Source organism: Anser cygnoides, unplaced genomic scaffold, assembly GCF_040182565.1.
Source record: "Anser cygnoides isolate HZ-2024a breed goose unplaced genomic scaffold, Taihu_goose_T2T_genome scaffold_43_1, whole genome shotgun sequence".
NCBI classification, from domain to species: domain Eukaryota; kingdom Metazoa; phylum Chordata; class Aves; order Anseriformes; family Anatidae; genus Anser; species Anser cygnoides.
In genome coordinates, this window is record NW_027103067.1 from 784725 (window position 1) to 804224 (window position 19500).

Here is a 19500-nt window from a genome sequence, read left to right on the forward strand (position 1 = left end):
CCGCAACCCCCCACCCCACCCCGCCCCCCTCTAGCCGCCGTCTCTATGGTGGGCCGGAAGTGACGTCAGCGCGCAAGCGCCCGCGCAGCGGCGGCGGCGGCCTGAGGCGGGAGCGGCGGCCTGAGGCGGAGGCGGGGAGGTGAGGGGGGGGGGGCAGGGTCACGTGTCCCCCCCGCCCCCCCCCCCCCCCCCGCCGTCCCCGTCCCCCCCCCGCCCCCCAACCGGCCCCTCCCGGTGCCCCTCCCCCCTCCCGGTGCCCCCCCAGTCCCTTCCCCCCCGTTGTGCCCCCCACCGGGCCCCCCCCCGGGCCTCCCCCGTGTCCCTCCTCCCCCCCCGCCCCCCCCGTGACCCCCCCCACTCCCACCCCCCCACGTCCCCCCCCAGCCCTGTCCCCGTGCCCCCCCCAAATGTCCCCACCCCCCCTTGTCCCCATGTCCCCCCCCATTGTCCCCCCCCCCCCGTGCCCCCCCCCCTGTCCCCATCCCTCCCCCCCGCCTTGTCCCCCCCCCCAGCATCGTCCCCGCCCCTCCCTGTGCCCCCCCCCACTGTCCCCATGCCCCCCCCGGTGTCCCCACCCCCTCCCCTTGTCCCCATCCCCCCCCTCCGTCCCCCCCCCCGTGCCCCTCCCAAATGCCCCCCCCATCCCCACAACCCCCATCCCCTTGTCCCCCCCGATTCCCTCCCTGTGCCCCCCTGCCCCATGACGTCTGTGTGGCCCCCCCCGACCCCCCCATGTCCCCCCAACACCCCCTGACCCCCCCGCCCCCCCCAAATGTCCCAGGGCCCCCCCCATCCCCATCCCCACAACCCCCATCCCCCTTGTCCCTCCCCCATTCCCTCCCTGTCCCCCCCCCGTGACGTGTGTGTGGCCCCCCCCGACCCCCCCCCCGTGCCCCCCCTGACCCCCCCGCGCCCCCCCCCAGGCGCGATGTCCTCGACGTCGCAGAAGCACCGCGACTTCGTGGCCGAGCCGATGGGCGAGAAGCCGGTGGGGACGCTGGCCGGCATCGGGGACGTGCTGGGCAAGAAGCTGGAGGAGAAGGGCTTCGACAAGGTGGGGGGGGGCGCGGGGGGGGGGCTGGGGGGACATTTAGGGGGGTTTGGGGACATTGGGGGGGGGGCTGGGGACGTTGGGGGGACATTTGGGGGGGTTTGGGGACATTGGGGGGGGCTGGGGACGTTGGGGGGACATTTGGGGGCACCAGGGGGACATTGCGGGGACGTTTGGGGGGGTTTGGGGACACCGGGGGGACATTGGGGAGACATTTGGGGGGGGGGGGGAGGCTGGGGGGGTTGGGGGGGGGCTGGGGACATTTGAGGGGGGGGGGCTGGGGCATTTGGGGGGGCTTTGGGGACATTGGGGGGACATTTGGGGGGGGCTGGGGACATTGTGGGGACGTTTCGGGGGGTTTGGGGACACCGGGGGGACATTGGGGAGACATTTGGGGGGGGGGGCTGGGGATGTTGGGGGGGGCTGGGGACGTTTGCGGGGGGGCTGGGGGCAGTTGGGGGGGCTTTGGGGACATTGGGGAGACATTTGGGGGGGGCTGGGGACGTTTGGGGGAGGTTGGGGACATTGGGGGGCCATGTAGGGGTGTTTGGGGACACCGGGGGGACATTTGGGGGGGGCTGGGGGGACATTGGCGGGGGGCTGGGGACGTTTGGGGGACATTTGGGGGGAGGTTGGGGACATTTGGGGTGTTTTGGGGGCATTTGGGGACATGGGGGGGATGTTTGGGGGGGGGTTGGGGACACCGGGGGGGTGCTTGGGGACGTTTGGGGACATTTAGGGCCCCGAGAACCACACCCCAAAAAAGGGCTCAGCGGGGATACGGGGCCAGGGTCCCCGGGGGCGCCTTTGGGGCTTTGGGGGGGGGCTTTGGGGGGGTCCTTGGGGCCCGGGGGGGTGGCATTGGGGACACAGGGGGGTGTTTGGGGCCACAGGGACATTTTTGGGGTCATTTGGGGACATTTAGGGCCGTGGAGAACCACATCCCAAAAAAGGGCTCCGGGGGGATACGGGGCCAGGGTCCCCGGGGGCGCCTTTAGGGCTTTGGGGGCACCTTCGGGGCTTTTGGGGGGGTCCTTGGGGACCGGGGGGGTGGCGCTGGGGCGCCGGGGCCGTTTTGGGGCCGTCGGGGGACGTTTTCGGGGTGCCCCCGCAGGCGTACGTGGTGCTGGGGCAGTTCCTGGTGCTGAAGAAGGACGAGGAGCTGTTCCGCGAGTGGCTGCGCGACGCCTGCGGGGCCAACGCCAAGCAGTGCCGGGACTGCTCGGGGTGCCTGCGCGAGTGGTGCGACGCCTTCCTCTGAGCCCCCGCGCCCCAAAACCCGACACCCGCGCCCCAAATCCCGACCTCGGCACCCCGAAAACCACCCCCGGGGTCCCAAATCCCACCCCCGGGGCCCCAAAAGCCACCCCCAGGGTCACAAATCCACCGCTGTGCCCCAAATCCCCTCCACAAACCCACCCCCGGGACCCCAAATCCACCCCCCGGCACCCCAAATCCCACCCCCGGCACCCCAGAAGAGCCCCCGGCATCCCAAATCCCACCCCCGGCACCCCAAAAGCCACCCTCGGGATCACAAAAGCCACCCCCGGGGTCACAAATCTCACACCTGGGGTCCCAAAAGCCACCCCCAGGGCCCCAAAAGCCACCCCCAGGGTCACAAATCCAGCGCTGTGCCCCAAATCCCGTCCACAAACCCACCCCCAGCACCCCAAATCCCCCCCCCAGCACCCCAAATCCCCCCCCCGGCACCCCAAAAACCACCCCCGGGATCACAAAAGCCACCCCCGGGGTCACAAAACTCATCCCCGGGGCCCCAAATCCACCGCTGTGCCCCAAATCCGGTGCACAAATCTCATACTTGTGGCCCCAAATCCCAAAAACCCACCCCCAGGACCCCAAAACCCACCCCCAGGACCCCAAATCCACCCCCTGGCGCCCCAAATCCACCTCTGGGTTCCCAAATCCCATCCCTGGGGCTCCAAATCCACCCCCAGGACCCCAAATCCACCTCTGGGTCCCCAAATCCCACTGCCAGGACCCCAAATCCACCTCTGGGGTCCAAAATCCCGATCCGAGGGCCCCAAATCCCATCCCCGAGACCTCAAATCCACCCCTGGAACCCCAAATCCAGCTCTGGGTCCCCAAAACCCAGCCCAAGCCCCCAAATCCGGTCCATGTGGCCCCAAAACGCCCCCCCGGGACCCCAAATCCCGACCCCACAGCCCCAAACCCGGCCCCGTTCCCATTGGGCTCCCTGCGGGGTCGGTGCCACCGACCCCAAATGGACCTGGGAGGGGTCAAAGTCGATTTGGGGGCGCTGGGAGGGGTTTTGGGGTCCCAAAGTTGGGTCCCGGGACCCTAAAAGTGGCCTGGGGGGTCCCAAATTTGGTTTTAGGGGCTTGAAGTGGGATTTAGGGGCTTGGAATTGGCTTTGGGGGCCCAGAATTGGGCTCCGGGACCCCAAACTCAGCCAGGGGGGCCCCAAAGTCAATTTGGGGGGTCCCGAAATTGTTTTTAGGGTATCGAAGTTGGTTTTAGGGTCCCCAGTTTGGGCTCTGGGGACGTAAAATTGGGCTCCGGGGCCCCAAAGTCGGGCCGGGGGGGTTCCCAAAATTGGTTTTAGGATTTTGGAGTTGGCTTTGGGGTCCCAGTGTCGGGCTCCAGGGCCCCAAAATCAATCCAGGGGTCCCCAAATTGGTTTTAGGGTCTTGGAATTGGTTTTAGGGTCCCCAAATTGGGCTCTGGGGACATAAAATTGGGCTCTGGGGCCTCAAAATGGGGCTGGGAGACCCCAAAATCCACTTGGGGGACCCCAAAGTAAGCCTGGGGGGGCCCGGGAGGGGCTTTGGGGTCCCAAAATTGAGTTTGGGGTCCTGAAGTTGGCTTTGGGGCCCCAAATTTGCATTTGGGGTCCCCAAATTGGCCGGGGGGGCCCCAAAATTGGTTTTGGGGTCCCAAACTTGGCTTTGGGGTCCTGAAATGGGCTTTGGGGTCCCCAAAAGCGGCCGGGGGGGGCCCAAAATTGGCTTTGGGGTCCCAAACCTGGCCGGGGGGGTCCCGAAATCAGATTTCGGGTCTCGAAATTGGCTTTGGGGTCCCAAAATTGCCCTTGGGGGGGCCCCAAAATTGTCCCCAGGGCACTCAGGGGGGTTGTGGGGTCCCCAAAACTGTCCCGGGGGTCTCCAAAATTGTCCCGGGGACCCCAAATCCCCCTGCCCCCCCCCCTCCCCGGTCCCACTGCCCCTTGTGGGGTCTCTTTTGGGGTCACCGCCCCCCCCCCCATCGCGAATTTGTTTGTAAAAGGGTTTTTCTAACAAATAAACGTTTGCTGTGTCGGAGCCCGTGTGCAGGGGGTTTGGGGTCGGGGGGGGGATTTGGGGTCTGGGGGGGCCCTGGGGGGGATTTGGGGTCTTGAGGGGGGATTTGGGGTCTTGGGAGGGACCCTAGGTGGGGATTTGGGGTCTCTTGGAGGAGGATTTGGGGTCGGGGGGGGGGGCTGGGGGAGGATTGGGGGGATTTGGGGTCTGGGGGGGGGATTTGGGGTCTTGGGAGTGACCCTAGGTGGGGATTTGGGGTCTGGGGGGGGCCTGGGGGAGGATTTGGGGTTCCTGGGGGGCGGATTTGGGGTCTTGGGAGGTCTTGGAGGGGAAATCGGGGACCTTGGGGGGGGATTTGGGGTCTGGGGGGAGGGGGTCTGGGGAGGATTTGGTGTTGGGGGGGGGCTCGGGGGGGTATTTGGGGTCTTGGGGGGTACTGGGGGGAGGATTTGGGGTCTCTGGGGGGGGGGATTTGGGATCTTGGGGGAATTTAGGGTCTGTGGGGGTGTTGTTTATTTGGGGACTCCCGGGGGGGCTCTGGGGCTCCATGGGGGGTTTGGGGGACCCCCGAGGGGGGCTTTGGGTTCTTGGGGGGCTCCTGGGGCTTTTGGGGGTCTCTGGGGAGGGGGATTTGGGGCCAGTCTGAGGAGATTTGGGGCTTTGGGGTCCCACGGGGGGGCTTTGGGGCCTTATGGGGGGGGGTTGGGGTCCCGAGGAGGGTTTTGGGGTCCCATGGGGGGGGAGTTACGGTCCGGGGGGGGTTGGGGTCCCATGGGGGGGTGTTTGGAGTCCCATGGGGGGGGGTTGGGGGGCCCCCTTGGGGGTATTTGGGGTCCCGGGGGGGGAATTTGGGGTCCCTCAGGGGGTTTTGGGGTCTTATGGGGGGGGTTTGGGGTCCCGAGGGGGGATTTGGGGTTTCGGGAGGGGAATTTGGGGTCCCCGGGGGGGGGGGGGGGTTGGGGGGGCGGGGCGGGGCTGGGCCAGGCCCGAGTCCTCCAGAGCAGTCGCGCAGGTCCTCCAGGCGGCGCAGAGCGGCGCTTCCGGCGTGGGGGGGGCGGCGCGCTTCCGGTTCCGGTGCCGCGGTTCCGGCGGCGGTGCGGCCGTCATGGCGGCGGCCCCCCGGCCCCCCCCCCTCAGCCCCAAGGCGCTGTTCGCGGCCTGGCTCCGGGAGTGGCGGCGGCGGGACCGGGAGCGCGGCGGGGACGGGCGGGCCTACGACAGGGTCAGGGGGCGGGGCTACGGGGTCAGGGGCGGGGCTACGGGGTCAGGGGTTATGGGGTCAGGGGTTATGGGGTGCAGGGGGTGTGGGGTCAGGGGTTATGGGGGTGGGCCTACGGCAGGGGCAGGGGTCATGGGGTCAGGGGTCATGGGGTCAGGGGTTATGGGGTTAGGGGTTGTGGGGTCATGGGGTCAGGGGTTATGGGGTCAGGGGATATGGAGTCACAGGGTTATGGGGTCAGGGGATATGGAGTCATGGGGTTATGGGGTCAGGGGTCGGGGGGTCAGGGGTTATGGGGTCAGGGGATATGGAGTCACAGGGTTATGGGGTCAGGGGATATGGAGCCATGGGGTTATGGGGTCAGGGGTCGGGGGGTCAGGGGTTATGGGGTCAGGGGATATGGGGTCAGGAGTTTGGGGTTATGGGGTCAGGGGTTGTAGGGTCAGGGGATATGGGGTCAGGGGCTTGGGGTTATGGGGTCAGGGGTTATGGGTCAGGGGTGTGGGGTTGTAGGGTCAGGGGTTATTGTCAAGGGGGTGTGGGGTCAGGGGTTATGGGGTTAGGAGTTATGGGGTTAGGAGGTCATGGGGTCAGGGGTGTGGGGTTATGGGGTTACGGGGTTAGGGGGTTATGGGGTCAGGGGTTATGCGTCATAGGGGAGGAGGGCAGGCCTATGACAGGGTGCAGGGGGTGTAGGGTCAGGGGGTTATGGGGTTCTGAGGTCATGGGGTCAGGGGTTATGGGGTCAGGGGTGTGGGGTCAGGGGTCAGGGGTTATGGGGTCAGGGAGGTGGGGTACAGGGTTATGGGGTTATAGCGTTATGGGGGCAGGAAGGTTATAGTGTTATGGGGGCAAGGGGGGTCATGGGGTCAGGGGTTATGGGGTGGTTGGTGTTATGGGGCTGGGGGTTATGGGGGTTTTGGGGTTTGGGGTTATTGGGGTTATGGGGTTTTGGGGGTAATGGAGTGATTGGGGTTATGGGGTTACTGGGGTTATGGGGTTGTGGGGGATATGGGGCTGGGGGTTATGGGGTGGTTGGGGTTATTGGGTTTTGGGGTTTTGGGGTTATTGGGGATATGCGCTGGGGGTTATGGGGGGTTTGGGATTATGGGAGTTTGGGGTTATTGGGGTTATGGGGTTATGGGAGGTTATTGGGGCTTTCAGGGCCGGGGGTTCTGGGGGTTGTGGGGGTTGTGGGGCCGGGGGTCGCGTGTTTCGGGGCCGTGCCCTGACCCCGTTCCTCCCCCCGCCCCCCCCAGGCGCTGCGCTCGCTGGCCCTGTACCCGCTGCGCCTGCGCTCGGGCCGGGAGGCGGCCGTGCTGCGGCACTTCGGGGCCCGCCTCTGCCAGCGCCTGCACCAGCGCCTGCGGCAGCACCGCGCCGGTGGGCGGGGCCTCGGGGAGGGCGGGGCCTCGGGTGGGCGGGGCCTCGGGGTGGGCGGGGCCTCGGGGAGGGCGGGGCCTCGGGGAGGGCGGGGCCTCGGGTGGGCGGGGCCTCGGGGTGGGTGGGGCTTGAGGGGTGGGTGGGGCTTGGAAGAAGCCCGGGGAGCAGCTGGTGGTGGGCGGGGCTTCAGGATGGAGTGGGAGGGGTCTGTGGGTGGGCGGGGCCTCGGGTGGGCGGGGCTTCAAGGTGGGCGTGGCCTAAAGGGGTGTGTCTCCGGGAGTGGGCGGGGCTTGGAAGGGAGCCACCCTGGAGGTGGGAGGGGCCTCAGGAAGGGGATTATGCTCATTTGCATACTTATTTACATACAATTATATGATCCCGTATCTGTTTACCTACTGACGTGTGCGTTATTTTGCATGCTCATTTGCATACCATTTACATATTAACCCTGTGCCCCCCCCCCAGCTCTCGGCCTCCCTCCCAGCCCCTCCTCGGACCGAGCGGCCCCTCAGAACCCCCCGGCCCCGCCCGCTGTGAGTGTCACGTGACAGGGGAGGCGGGGCCCGCGGAGGGGGCGTGGCCTCGCAAGCCCCTCCCCCAATCTCTCCTCCCTTTTAAGCCCCGCCCCCCCGGCGAGTACCGGCCCCGCCCCCGCTCGGGGCCCCACGCCCTCCTGCTGACGCTGCTCAGGGTGAGTGGGGGCGGGGCCGGGCTTTGGGGGCGGGGCTAGCCTGCCAGGCCCCGCCCCCTCACCCCCTTAGCCCCGCCCCCCAGAGCCCGGAGCCCCTCCCAGAGGCGGAGCTTCTGCGCCAGGCCCAGCCCCTCTGCGACCTCCCCCTGGCCCCGGTGAGCGGCGCCCTCAGTAGGGACCAGAGTGAACGCAGACACCCCCCCCCCCCCCAAAAAGCGTGACCCCCCCACACCCGGTGTTGGGAGTGCCCCCACCCAAGGGTGCTGGGGGTGACCCCCCCACACCCGAGGGTGACCTGGGGCCCCCCCTCCCCGCAGGGGGCACCCCGGGGGGGGGCCCTGGGCATCCTCATCCGCAGGGACCTAGTGCAGCGCAGCGGGCGCCCCCCCCGGTAGGGGCTTTGGGGGGGGGATTGGGGGGGCTGGAGGGGGGAATTGGGGGGTGGGGGGGGACGGGGGGGGTAAATGGGGGGGGCAAAGGGTGTGGAGGGGGGAACCTGGAAGGGGGTTGGGGAGCAAATTGGGGGGGGTCCTTGGGGTGGCGGGGGGCAATGGGGGGGGTCAATGGGGCTGGGGTCCATGGGGGGGCAATGGGGGTGTCCATAGGGAGTAGGGGGGGTTGGGGGGGTCCATGGAGGGGGGGCAATGGGGGGTGGTCCATGGGATTGGGGGGCAAAAAGGGGGGGGGGGGTCAGTGGGGTGGGGGGGGCAATGGCGGGGCGTCCATGGGGGCGGGGGGGCGCAAAAAGGGGGAGTCGATGGGGGAGGGGAGGGCAATGGGGGGGGCCGTAGGGGGTGGGGGGGAAGATTGGGGGGGTCCTTTGGGGGGGGGCAAAAAGGGGGGGCGGGGGGGCAGGGGGAGGGAGAATCCATGGGGGGGGCAAAAGGGGGGGGTCCTTAGGGGTAGGGGGCATTGGGGGGGAGCAATGGGGGGGGTCAGTGGGCGTGGCCAAGGGGGGGCAGCCCCCAGTGCCCCCCCCGACCCCCCCCTCTTTGCCCCCCCCCCAGCTGCTCGCTGACCCCCCGTGGCCGCCTCCTCGCCCAGCGATTGGCCGCCGCCCCGGGAGCCCCGCCCCCGGAGAACCCCGCCCCGCCATTGGCTGCCGCCCCTGAAGCCCCGCCCCCCGAAGCCCCGCCCCCCGAAGCCCCGCCCCCCGACGCCCCCCCGGTGGGGGGGGTGGGCGAGGAGGGGGTTGGGGACCCGCAGTGAGTGGGGGCACGGGGGGGGGTGGTCATGTGACCCCTGCGGGGGGGTCACCTGGCCTGGAGGGGGGGGGTCACGTGACCTGGAGGGGGTCACGTGACCCTCGTGCCCCCCCCCCCAGGGCGGAGTTCGAGCTGCGGCCGGGGGCGTTCACGGTGCTGCTGTGCGCGGACGTCACCGAGGGCACCGGGTGAGGGGGGGGGACACGGACACGGCCCCGTCCCCATCCATGTCCCCACCCCCAGCCCGGACCCCCCTGGTGTCCCCGTCCCCGCCCCCATTTCTGTCCCCGTCCCTGTCCCCGCTGATGTCCCCCCCCCGCTGTCCCCCCCCCTTCACGTCCCCGATCCCATCGATGTCCCTTTATGTCCCCGTCCTTCTCGATGTCCCCATGAGCTGACACCCCCCTGATGTCCCCAACCCCATTGATGACCCCCCAATGTCCCCCCGGTGTCCCCAATCCCATTGATGATCCCCTGCATGTTCCTTTCCCCGTTAACGCCCCCCCCCCCGATGTCCCCAACCCCATTTATGACCCCCAATGTCCCCCTGGTGTCCCCACTCCCATTAATGTCCCCCCCGATGTCCCCAATCCCATTAACGTCCCCATTAACGTCCCCGTGGATGTCCCCAACCCCACCGATGACCCCCCCAATGTCCCCCTGGATGTCCCCAACCCCACCGTGTCCCCCCGATGAGTCCTTGGATGTCCCTGTCCCCATTAATGTCCCCCCCCGCTGACCCCCCAATGTCCCCCTGGTGTCTCCAGTCCCATTAATGTCCCCCCCAGTGTCCCCAACCCCACTGGTGACCCCCCAATGCCCCCCAGTGTCCCCAACCCCATTAACGTCCCCATTAACATCCCCCCGATGACCCCCTGGATGTCCCTGTCCCCATTAATGTCCCCCCCCGATGTCCCCCCGCTGCCCCCCCGCTGCCCCCAGCCCCGTTAACGCCCCCCCCGCTGCCCCCCCCAGGCCGGGTTCCCAGGGGGGGGCCGTCCCCCAGCTGCGCCTCCTGGGGGTGCCCCTGGAGCTGCGGCGCCTGCCCCTGGGAGACTTCCTCTGGGTGGCCCGCGAGACGGCCCCGCCCCCAGGTGGGAGGGGCCTCGGGTGGGCGGGGCCTGGGTGGGCGGGGCTTCGGGTGGGCGGGGCACGCAGGGGGCGTGGCTGTGAGGGGTGGGGTCACGGTGGGTGGGGCCCGGGGCTGGGTGGGAGGCGGGTGGAGGGGGAGGGGGCGGGGCTAAGTGCTGGCCACGCCCCCTGGAGGCGATAAGTGGGCGTGGCCATGAGGGGCGGGGCTTCGGGTGGGCGGGGCTTCGGGTGGGGTGCTCTCAGGGGGCGTGGCCGTGAGGGTGGGGTCACGGTGGGTGGGGCCCGGGGCTGGGTGGGAGGCGGGTGGAGGGGAAGGGGGCGGGGCTATGTGCTGGCCACGCCCACGTGGAGGCGATAAGTGGGCGTGGCCACGAGGGGCGGGGCTTCGGGTGGGCGGGGCCAAGTGGTAGGTGGGAGCTCGGGATGTGTGGCGGGAAGGGGGCGGGGCTAAGTGCTGGCCACGCCCCCGTGGGTGTGATGGGTGGGCGGGGCCAGGAGGGGCGGGGCCAGGAGGGGGTGGAGTCACAGGGGGGTGGGGCCCGATTCTGGGTGGGGCCACGGGAGCTGGGGGTGGAGGGAAAGAGTGGGGGCGGGGCCACGTGCTGGCCACGCCCCCACAAGCAGCGGTGGGTGTGGCCAGCACTGACCACGCCCCCAGGGAGGTGTGATGGGCGGGGCCATGGCTGGGGGGCGGGGCTGGGTGCTGACCACACCCCGTATGCGAGGTGGGCGGGGCCAGGCACTGGCCACGCCCCCCAATGGGTGGTTCTGTGATTGGGGGTGGTGTTTGGCCACGCCCCCCCCCCCCGGCGGCAGGGGGCGGGGCGAAGCTGGGGGGCGGGGCCAGCGAGCAGGGGGCGGGGCCGATCGCTGACCACGCCCCCAGGGCGCCGCCCCCGGGAGCTGGTGCTGGAGGTGGTGGTGGAGCGGAAAACGGGGGCGGACCTCGGGGGAGCCTCTGCGACGGGGGCGGTACCGGGAGCAGAAGGTGGGGCGCTGGGAGCCACTGGGAGGGGGGTGGGGGTCATATGGGGGCACTGGGGGGCACTGAGGGGGGGCTGGGGGGGACTGGGAGGGCGGTGGGTGTCATATGGGGGCACTGGGGGGCACTGGGAGGGGGCTGGGAGGGGGGTGGGGGTCATATGGGGGCACTGGGAAGGATTGGGGGCAGGGTGGGGGTCATAGGGGAACTGGGAGGGACTGGGATGGGGGCTGGGGGTCATATGGGGGCACTGGGGGGGGACTGAGGGGGGGGCTGGGGGGGACTGGGAGGGCGGTGGGGGTCATATGGGGGCACTGGGGGGAACTGGGAGGGACTGGGGGGGACTGGGGGGGGTGGGGGTTATATGGGGGCACTGGGAGGGACTGGGGGGGACTGGGAGGGGGGGTGGGGGGTACTGGGGGGCACTGGGAGGGGAGGTGGGGGTACTGGGGGGCACTGGGAGCACTGGGAGTACTGGGGGGGGCACCGGGAGCACTGGGGGGGGGCACTGGGAGCACTGGGGGGGCATTGGGGGGGCACTGGGGGATACTGGGGGGGCACTGGGAGCACTGGGGGGGCACCGGGAGCACTGGGGGGCACTGGGAGCACTGGGGGGCGCACTGGGGGGGCACTGGGGGGGGCACTGGGGGGGGCACTGGGGGGGCCCTGGGAGCACTGGGGGGGGCCTAGGAGCACTGGGGGGGCCCTGGGAGCACTGAGGGGACACTGGGAGCACTGGGGGGGCACTGGGAGCACTGAGGGGGGCACTGGGGGGCCCTGGGAGCATTGGGGGGGGCACCGGGAGCACTGGGGGGTCACTGGGAGCACTGGGAGGGGCCCTGGGAGCACTGGGGGGGTCCCTGGGAGCACTGGGGGGCACTGGGAGGGGTGCTGGGAGCGCTGGGAGCACTGAGGGGCACCGGGAGCACTGGGGGGGCACTGGTAGCACTGGGGGGCACTGGGGGGTCCCTGGGAGCACTGGGGGGGGCACTGGGGGGTCACTGGGAGCACTGAGAGGGGCTCTGGGAGCACTGGGGGGGGCCTAGGAGCACTGGGGGGCCCTGGGAGCACTGGGGGGCACTGGGGGGTCACTGGGAGCACTGGGGGGGGCGCTGGGAGCACTGGGGGGCCCTGGGGGGGTCACTGGGAGCACTGGGGGGCACTGGGGGGGTCACTGGGAGCACTGGGAGCCGCGGGGGCCGACGGGTCGCGGTGCCCCCCCCAGTTCCGGCTGCGGCGCTGCGGGCTGCGGCACCCGGTGCTGCTGCTGGAGGCGCTGGGGGGGGGGCACCGGGCACTGCCCCTCCCCACCCTGCGCCAGGCGGCCGCCAGCACCCAGGTACCCCGGGACCCCCCCCCGGGACCCCCCCACCCGTGGGACCCCCCCCGGGACCCCGTAAACTTCTGGGCCCCCCCCCGGGACCCCCCCCCCCATGGGACCCCCCCCATAGCCACAGAACCCCCCCCATGCCCATGGGACCCCCCCCCCACCCATGAGACCCCATGGGAACCCCATAACCCCCCCCCCAGGACCCCCCCCCGGGATCCCCCCACCCATGGGACCCCCCTGGGACCCCATAAACTTTTGGGATCCCTGCTCCGGGACCCCCCCCACCCATGGGACCCCGTAAAGCCCCCCCAGGACCCCCCCCCCCCGGGACCCCATGGGAACCCCATAAACTTCTGGGACCCCCTCCCTGGGCCCCCCCCATAGCCATGGAACCGCCCCCCCACCCATGGGACCCCGTGGGAACCCCATAAACCCCCCCAGGACCCCCCTGGGACCCCCCTAAACTTCTGGGACCCCCCCCCCGAGACCCCCCCCGGGGACCCCCCGACCCATGGGACCCCATAAACCCCCCCAGGATCCCCCCCAGGGACGCACTGGGACCCCATAAACTTCTGGGACCCCCCCCCCCCACCCATGGGACCCCCCTGGGACCCCATAAACCCCCCCGTAACCCCCCCGGGACCCCCCTAAACTTCTGGGACCCCCCCCACCCATGGGACCTCCCCATACCCATATGGGGTGGGGGGGGGGATTTGGGGTCACAGATTTGGGGCTGGGGGGGTTTGGGGTCGGGGGGGGGTTGGGGGATTTGGGGGGGGGATTTGGGGTCAGGCGGGGTTTGGGGTGGGGGAATTTGGGGTCGGGGCGATTTTGGGGTCAGGGTTTTGGGGTCAGGGACTTGGGGTTGGGGCGTGGGGGGGGGGTTGGGGTCAGGGATTTGGGGTCAGGGATTTGGGGTCGGGGGGGATACAGGGTTCGGGGGGGATTTGGGGTGAGGGTTTTGGGGTCACAGATTTGGGGTTGGGGGGTCTGGGGGGGTTGGGGTCGGGGGATTTGAAATCAGGGGGATTTGGGGTCGGGGCTTGGGGGGATTTGGAGTGGGGGGGTTGGGGTCAGGGATTTGGGGTCAGGGATTTGGGGTCAGGGATTTGGGGTCACAGATTTGGGATCAGAGGGTCGGGGGGGATTTGGGGTCGGGGGGGAGTTTGGGGTCAGGGTTTTGGGGTTGGGGGGTCGGGGGGGGATTTGGGGTCGGAGATTTGGGGTCAGGGGGTCGGGGGCGATTTGGGGTCAGGGATTTGGGGTCAGGGATTTGGGTCAGGGATTTGGGGTCAGGGATTTGGGGCCTGGGGGGTTTGGAGTCAGGGATTTGGGGTTGGGGGGTTCAGGGGGGATTTGGGGTCGGAGGTTTGGGATTAGGGCGTCTGGGGGGGGTGGGATCAGGGGTTTGGGGTCAGAGATTTGGGATCGGAGGGTCGGGGGGGGCGATTTGGGGTTTGGGGGGGATTTGGGGTCGGGGCGATTTTGGGGTCAGGGTTTTGGGGTCAGGGACTTGGGGTTGGGGGGGATTTGGGGTCAAGGGGGTTTGGGGTCAGGGGTTTGGGGTCACAGATTTGGGGTTGGGGGGTCGGGGGGGGTGGGGTCGGGGGATTTGGAATCGGGGATTTGGGGTCGGGGCTTGGGGGGATTTGGAGTGGGGGGGTTGGGGTCAGGGATTTGGGATCGGAGGGTGGGGGGGGGATTTGGGGTCGGGGAGGATTTGGGGTCGGGGGGGTTTTGGGGTCGGGGGGGTTTTGGGGTCAGGGTTTTGGGGTTGGGGGGTCGGGGGGGATTTGGGGTTGGAGATTTCGGATCAGGGGGTCGGGGGCGATTTGGGGTCACGGATTTGGGGTCAGGGATTTGGGGTCAGGGATTTGGGGTCAGGGATTTGGGGTCGGGGGGGGCTTTGGGGTCATGGTTTTGGGGTGCCCCCCCCGCCCCCCCCAGGTGCAGGACGGGATCTTCGTGAAGCGCACGCGGGACCCCCGGGAGTCGGCCGCGTACCTGGGGGTGCTGGGGGAGCTCCTGCAGCGCCGCTACGGGGTGGGGGGCGCGGGGGGGGCACCGGGACGGGGGGGGGCACCGGGACATGGGGGGGGCACCGGGACATTGGGGGGGGCACCGGGATGGGGGGGGGGCACCGGGACGGGGGGGGGCACCGGGATTTGGGGACATTGGGGGGGATTTGGGGTTGTGGGGGGGGCACTGGGACATGGGGGGGGGCACCGGGATGGGGGAGGTCACAGGGATTTGGGGACATGGGGGGGGCACGGGGGGGCACCGGGAAGGGGGGGGCACGGGGGGGGCGGCACTGGGACGGGGGTGGCACGGAGATGGGGGGGGCACCGGGACTGATGGGGGGCACGGGGATTTGGGGACAACGGGGGGGATTTGGGGACATGGGGGGGGGCACAGGGGCACGGGGGGGGCACCGGGACTGGGGGGGGTGGCACGGGGACATGGGGGGGGCACAGGGACATTGGGGGGGGCACTGGGATGGGGGGGGCACGGGGGGGCACGGGGATGGGGGGGGGGGCATGGGGATTTGGGGACATTGGGGGGGATTTCAGGTTGTGGGGGGGGCACTGGGACATGGGGGGGGCACCGGGACGGGGGGGGGGAAGGGGGGGGGCACGGGGATGGGGGGGGCACCAGGACATGGGGGGGTGGGCATGGGTTTTTGGGGACATGGGGGGGGCACCGGGGGGGGCACCGGGACATGGGGGGGGGGGCCCGGGGGGGCACTGGGACAGGGGGGGCACAGGGATTTGGGGACATTGGGGGGGATTTGGGGTTGTGGGGGGGGCACCGGGACTGGGGGGGTCACAGGGATTTGGGGACGTCGGGGGGGATTTGGGGACATGGGGGGGGCACGGGGGCACGGGGGGGGCACCGGGACTGGGGGGGGGGGCACGGGGACATGGGGGGGGCACAGGGATGTGGGGGGGGTCACAGGGATTTGGGGACATGGGGGGGGCACGGGGGGGGCACCGGGATGGGGGGGGGGGCACGGGGGGGCACGGGGATTTGGGGACATTGGGGGGGATTTGGGGTTGTGGGGGGGGCACCGGGACTGGGGGGGGCACGGGGACATGGGGGGGCACAGGGATGTGGGGGGGGGTCACAGGAATTTGGGGACATTGGGGGGATTTGGGGTTGGGGGGGGCACAGGGACGTTGGGGGGGATTTGGGGACATGGGGGGGGGCACGGGGACATGGGGGGGCACAGGGATGTGGGGGGGGGGCACCGGGACTGGGGGGGGGGGCACGGGGATTTGGGGACGTTGGGGGGGCATGGGGGCACGGGGGGGGGGCACCGGGACTGGGGGGGGCACTGGGACACGGGGGGGGGGCACCGGGACAGGGGGACGGGAGGGGCATGGGGGGGGGGATATGGGGTCGGGGGGCAGGGGGACTTTGGGGGGGGCCCTGGGGGATTTGGGGGGGATATGGGGTGGGGGGGCGTTTGGGGACAAGGGGATGGGGGGGGGGGAGAATTTGGGGCATGGGGGGGCCATGGGGGGCTATGGGGGGCTCTGGGGGGGCCACAAGGACACTTTGGGGACGTGGGGGGGGGACACGATGGGGCCGCGGCTGTCGCTGACCCCCCCGTGTGTCCCCCCTTCAGAACCGAGTGCTGCAGGCGTGGGGGGGGGACTTGGACGCCCGCCCCCCCGGGCCCCCGGGACCCCCTGCGCCCTGCTCAGCTTCGAGCGGCTGCGGGAGGGGGCAGCAAGAGCCAGGGTGGGGGGGGGCGGGGGGGGGGGGGCTGGGGGGGGGGTCTTTTGGGGGGGGCTGGGGGGGGGGTTGGGGGGGGGGCTTTTGGGGGGCTGGGGGGGGGCGGAGGGGGTTTGGGGGGGGCTGGGGGAGTTTGGGGGGGGGCTTTTGGGGGGCTACGGGGGCCTGGGGGGGGGTGCTGAAGGTTTTGGGGGGGGGTGAGGGGGTTTTGGGGGGGGCCCTGGGGGTTTTGGGGGGGGGGCTTTGGGGGGCTGGGGGGGGTTGGGGACGGGGGGGGTGGGGTGTGGGGGGGTTGGGGCTGTTTTTGGGTGCTCAAGGGGGGCTTTGGGGGGGGGGTTGGGGTCCTCGGGGGTGGTTTTGGGGGCTGGGGGCTGTTTTAGGGGGCTGGGGGGGGGCATTGGGTGCGGGGGGGGCTTGGGGGGGGGGGGGGGGTTCGAGGGCTTTTAGGGTGCAGGGGGCACTGGGATACGGGGGGGCATTTTTGGGGTGCGGGGAGGGAGTGTTGGGGGGGAATTGGGGGCGTTTTGGGGGGATTTAGGGGGGTCTGGGGGGTGTTTTGGGGTGGGGGGTGTCAGGGTGTGCGGGGGGGGCGCGTCGGGGGTCTGACCCCCCCCTCGCCCCCCCCCCCCCAGCCGCAGACCGTGGGCGACGTCTTCGCCCGGCAGCTGCTGCAGCTGGGGGGGCTCGGGGCGCAGGCGGGCGCCGTGCTGCAGCGCTGCGGGACCCCCGCACGGTACGAGGGGAGGGGGGGGGGGGTGGGGGGGGTGGGGGGTGGGGGGGGGCACTCCGCTGACCCCCCCCCCATATTTGTTTGCCCCCCCCCAGGCTGATGGCCGCCTACCGGCGCTGCCCCGACGCCCCCAGCCGCGAGGCGCTGCTCAGGGACACCAAGTGGGGGGCGCTGGGCAGGTGAGGGGGCGCGGGACGCCCCCACCCCCCCCCCAGTTTGTTGAACCCCCCCCCAAATCTGTGGGACCCCCCCCCCAGTGCGTTAAACCCCCTCCCAAAGTATGGGGCCCCCCTAAAACGAATGGGACCCCCCAAATCTGTGGGAACTCGCAATTTGTGGGACCCCCCCCCAGTGTGTGGGCCCCCCCAAACATGTAGGACCCCCCCCCCCAAAGTGTGGGACCCCCCCCCAAAGTGTGGGACCCCCCAGTCCGTTTACCCCCCCCCAAAACTTTGGGACTTCTCTAAAATGAATGAGACCCCCCCAAACATGTGGGACCCCCCTCAGTTTGTGGGACCCCCCCAAGTATGTGGGACCCCCCCCAAAAGTGTGGGAGCCCCCCCCCAACAGGTGGGACCCCCCCCCAAAGTGTGGGACCCCCCCCAAAGTGTGGGACCCCCCCAAAGTGTGGGACCCCCCAGTGCATTGAACCCCCCCTCCCAAAGTGTGGGTCCCCCCTAAAATGAATGCAACCCCCCCAAACATGTGGGACCCCCCCCCCAAGTATGTTGGACCCCCCTCAGTTTGTGGGACCCCCCCCAAAGTCTGCGACCCCCATAACGAGTGGGACCCCCCCCCAACGCGTGGGGTGCCTCCTGATATGTGGACCCCCCAATATTTGGGATGCCCCCCAACACGTGGAACCCCCAAATCCCATGGGACCCCCCCAGACATTTGGCCCCCCCCCCAGACAAACACCTGGGACCCTCCTCATCACTCAGCCCCCCCCCAAATTCATGGGACCCCCCCAAGAGATGGGGACCCCCCCCAACTTTATGGGACCCCCCAAAACCCGGGACCCCCCCCCAAAATTTGGGACCCCCCAATACCCCCCCAACACCTGCCACCCCCCAAGCCAGGGGACCCCCCAATAACCCCCCAAACCTGCGCCCCCCCCCCCCCCCTTTGACACGGGACCCCCCGAATCCACGCCCCCACCCCCAACCCAGAGCCCCCCCATCCACGGGACCCCCCCCCCCCAGTATAGGGGACCCCCGATAACCCCCCAAACCCATGCCCCCCCCCCAACCCACGGGACCCCCCAAACACCTTGGACCCCCCAATCCAGCCCCCCCAATCTATGGGACCCCCCAATACCCCCCAACACCTGCGACCCCCCCAATCCACAGCCCCCCCAATCTAAGCCCCCCAATCTAAGGCACCCCCAATCCATGCCCCCCCCAATCCACGGGCCCCCCAATCCACGGGACCCCCCGATATATGGGACCCCCAATAACCCCCCACACCTGGGACCCCCCAATCCAGCCCCCCCCAATATACGGGACCCCCCAATACGCCCCCAACACCTGGGACCCCCCCCAATCCATGGGACCCCCCAATCTGGGCCCCCCTCCATCCATGCCCCCCAATATACGGGACCCCCCAATCCACGGGACCCCCCCAATATATGAGACCCCCGATAACCCCCTCCCAATCCATGCCCCCCCCACCTGGGAGCCCCCCCAATCCATGCCCCCCCCCAATCTATGGTACCCCCCCCCCCAATCTAGGACCCCCCCCATCCATGGTCCCCCCAACACCTGGGACCCCCCCCCCAAATCCTGGGACCCCCAAAATCCACAGCCCCCCCCCAACCTGGGACCCCCCCAATCCACAGACCCCCCCCCCCATGCCCCCCCCCCCAATCCAAGCCCCCCCCCATCCATGCCCCCCCCCCCCCCCAATGGGACCCCCCAACCCCTGTGCCCCCCCCCAGGGTTTGGGGGGTCCCCGCCCCCCCCCTAACCCGGTGCCCCCCCCCAGGAACCTGGGCCCGGTGCTGAGCCGGGCGCTGGCGCAGCTCTACGGGACCCCGGGGCCGCTGCAGTGAGGGGGGCCCCCGACCCCCCCCCCGCACCCCAATAAAGGCCTCGGACACCCCCAAACTGAGTCGTGGGGGGGGGGTGGGGGGGGGGTGGGGGGGAGGGGGGACCCCAAAAGGGGCAGCGGGACCCCAAAAGTGACCGAGGGACCCCAAAAGTAGCAGCAGGACCCCAAAAGTGGCACATGGCAGGACCCCAAAAGTGACCGAGGGACCCCAAAAGTAGCAGCAGGACCCCAAAAGTGGCAGTGGGACCCCAAAAGTGACCGAGGGACCCCAAAGGTGGCAGCAGGACCCCAAAAGTGACCGAGGGACCCCAAAAGTAGCAGCAGGACCCCAAATGTGGCAGTGGGACCCCAAAAGTGACCGAGGGACCCCAAAAGTGGCAGCAGGACCCCAAAAGTGACCGAGGGACCCCAAAAGTGACCGAGGGACCCCAAAAGTAGCAGCAGGACCCCAAAAGTGGCAGTGGGACCCCAAAAGTGACCGAGGGACCCCAAAAGTGACCGAGGGACCCCAAAGGTGGCAGCAGGACCCCAAAAGTGACCGAGAGATCCCCAAAAGTGACCGAGGGACCCCAAAAGTAGCAGAAGGACTCCAAACGTGGCAGTGGGCAGTGACCGAGGGACTCCAGAAGTGACCGAGGGACCCCAAAGGTGGCAGCAGGACCCCAAAAGTGACCGAGAGATCCCAAAAGTGACCGAAGGACCCCAAAAGTGAGCAGCAGGACCCCAAAAGTGACCGAGGGACCCCAAAAGTA

General features: G+C 70.0%; 2 protein-coding genes across 2 annotated transcripts; both read left to right on the top strand.

Moving 5' to 3' along the window:
• Positions 1-2477, top strand: LOC136789269 (barrier-to-autointegration factor). The gene is made up of 3 exons (XM_066989305.1): positions 1-139; positions 924-1054; positions 2166-2477. Exons 2-3 carry the CDS (start codon positions 929-931, stop codon positions 2310-2312), a joined length of 273 nt encoding a protein of 90 aa, XP_066845406.1. The 5' UTR covers positions 1-139; positions 924-928; the 3' UTR covers positions 2313-2477.
• Positions 2478-5392: 2915 nt separating this feature from the next.
• Positions 5393-18804, top strand: LOC136789276 (crossover junction endonuclease MUS81-like). Its single transcript, XM_066989313.1, is given in 18 exon segments — positions 5393-5551; positions 6808-6931; positions 7397-7464; positions 7551-7622; positions 7706-7777; positions 7940-8013; positions 8630-8827; positions 8947-9015; positions 9803-9921; positions 10806-10867; positions 10869-10907; positions 12127-12240; positions 14179-14274; positions 15860-15887; positions 15890-15975; positions 16602-16702; positions 16795-16878; positions 18683-18804. Coding segments are annotated over 18 exon segments (1590 nt in total). The 5' UTR covers positions 5393-5434; the 3' UTR covers positions 18750-18804.
• Positions 18805-19500: the final 696 nt, after the last annotated feature.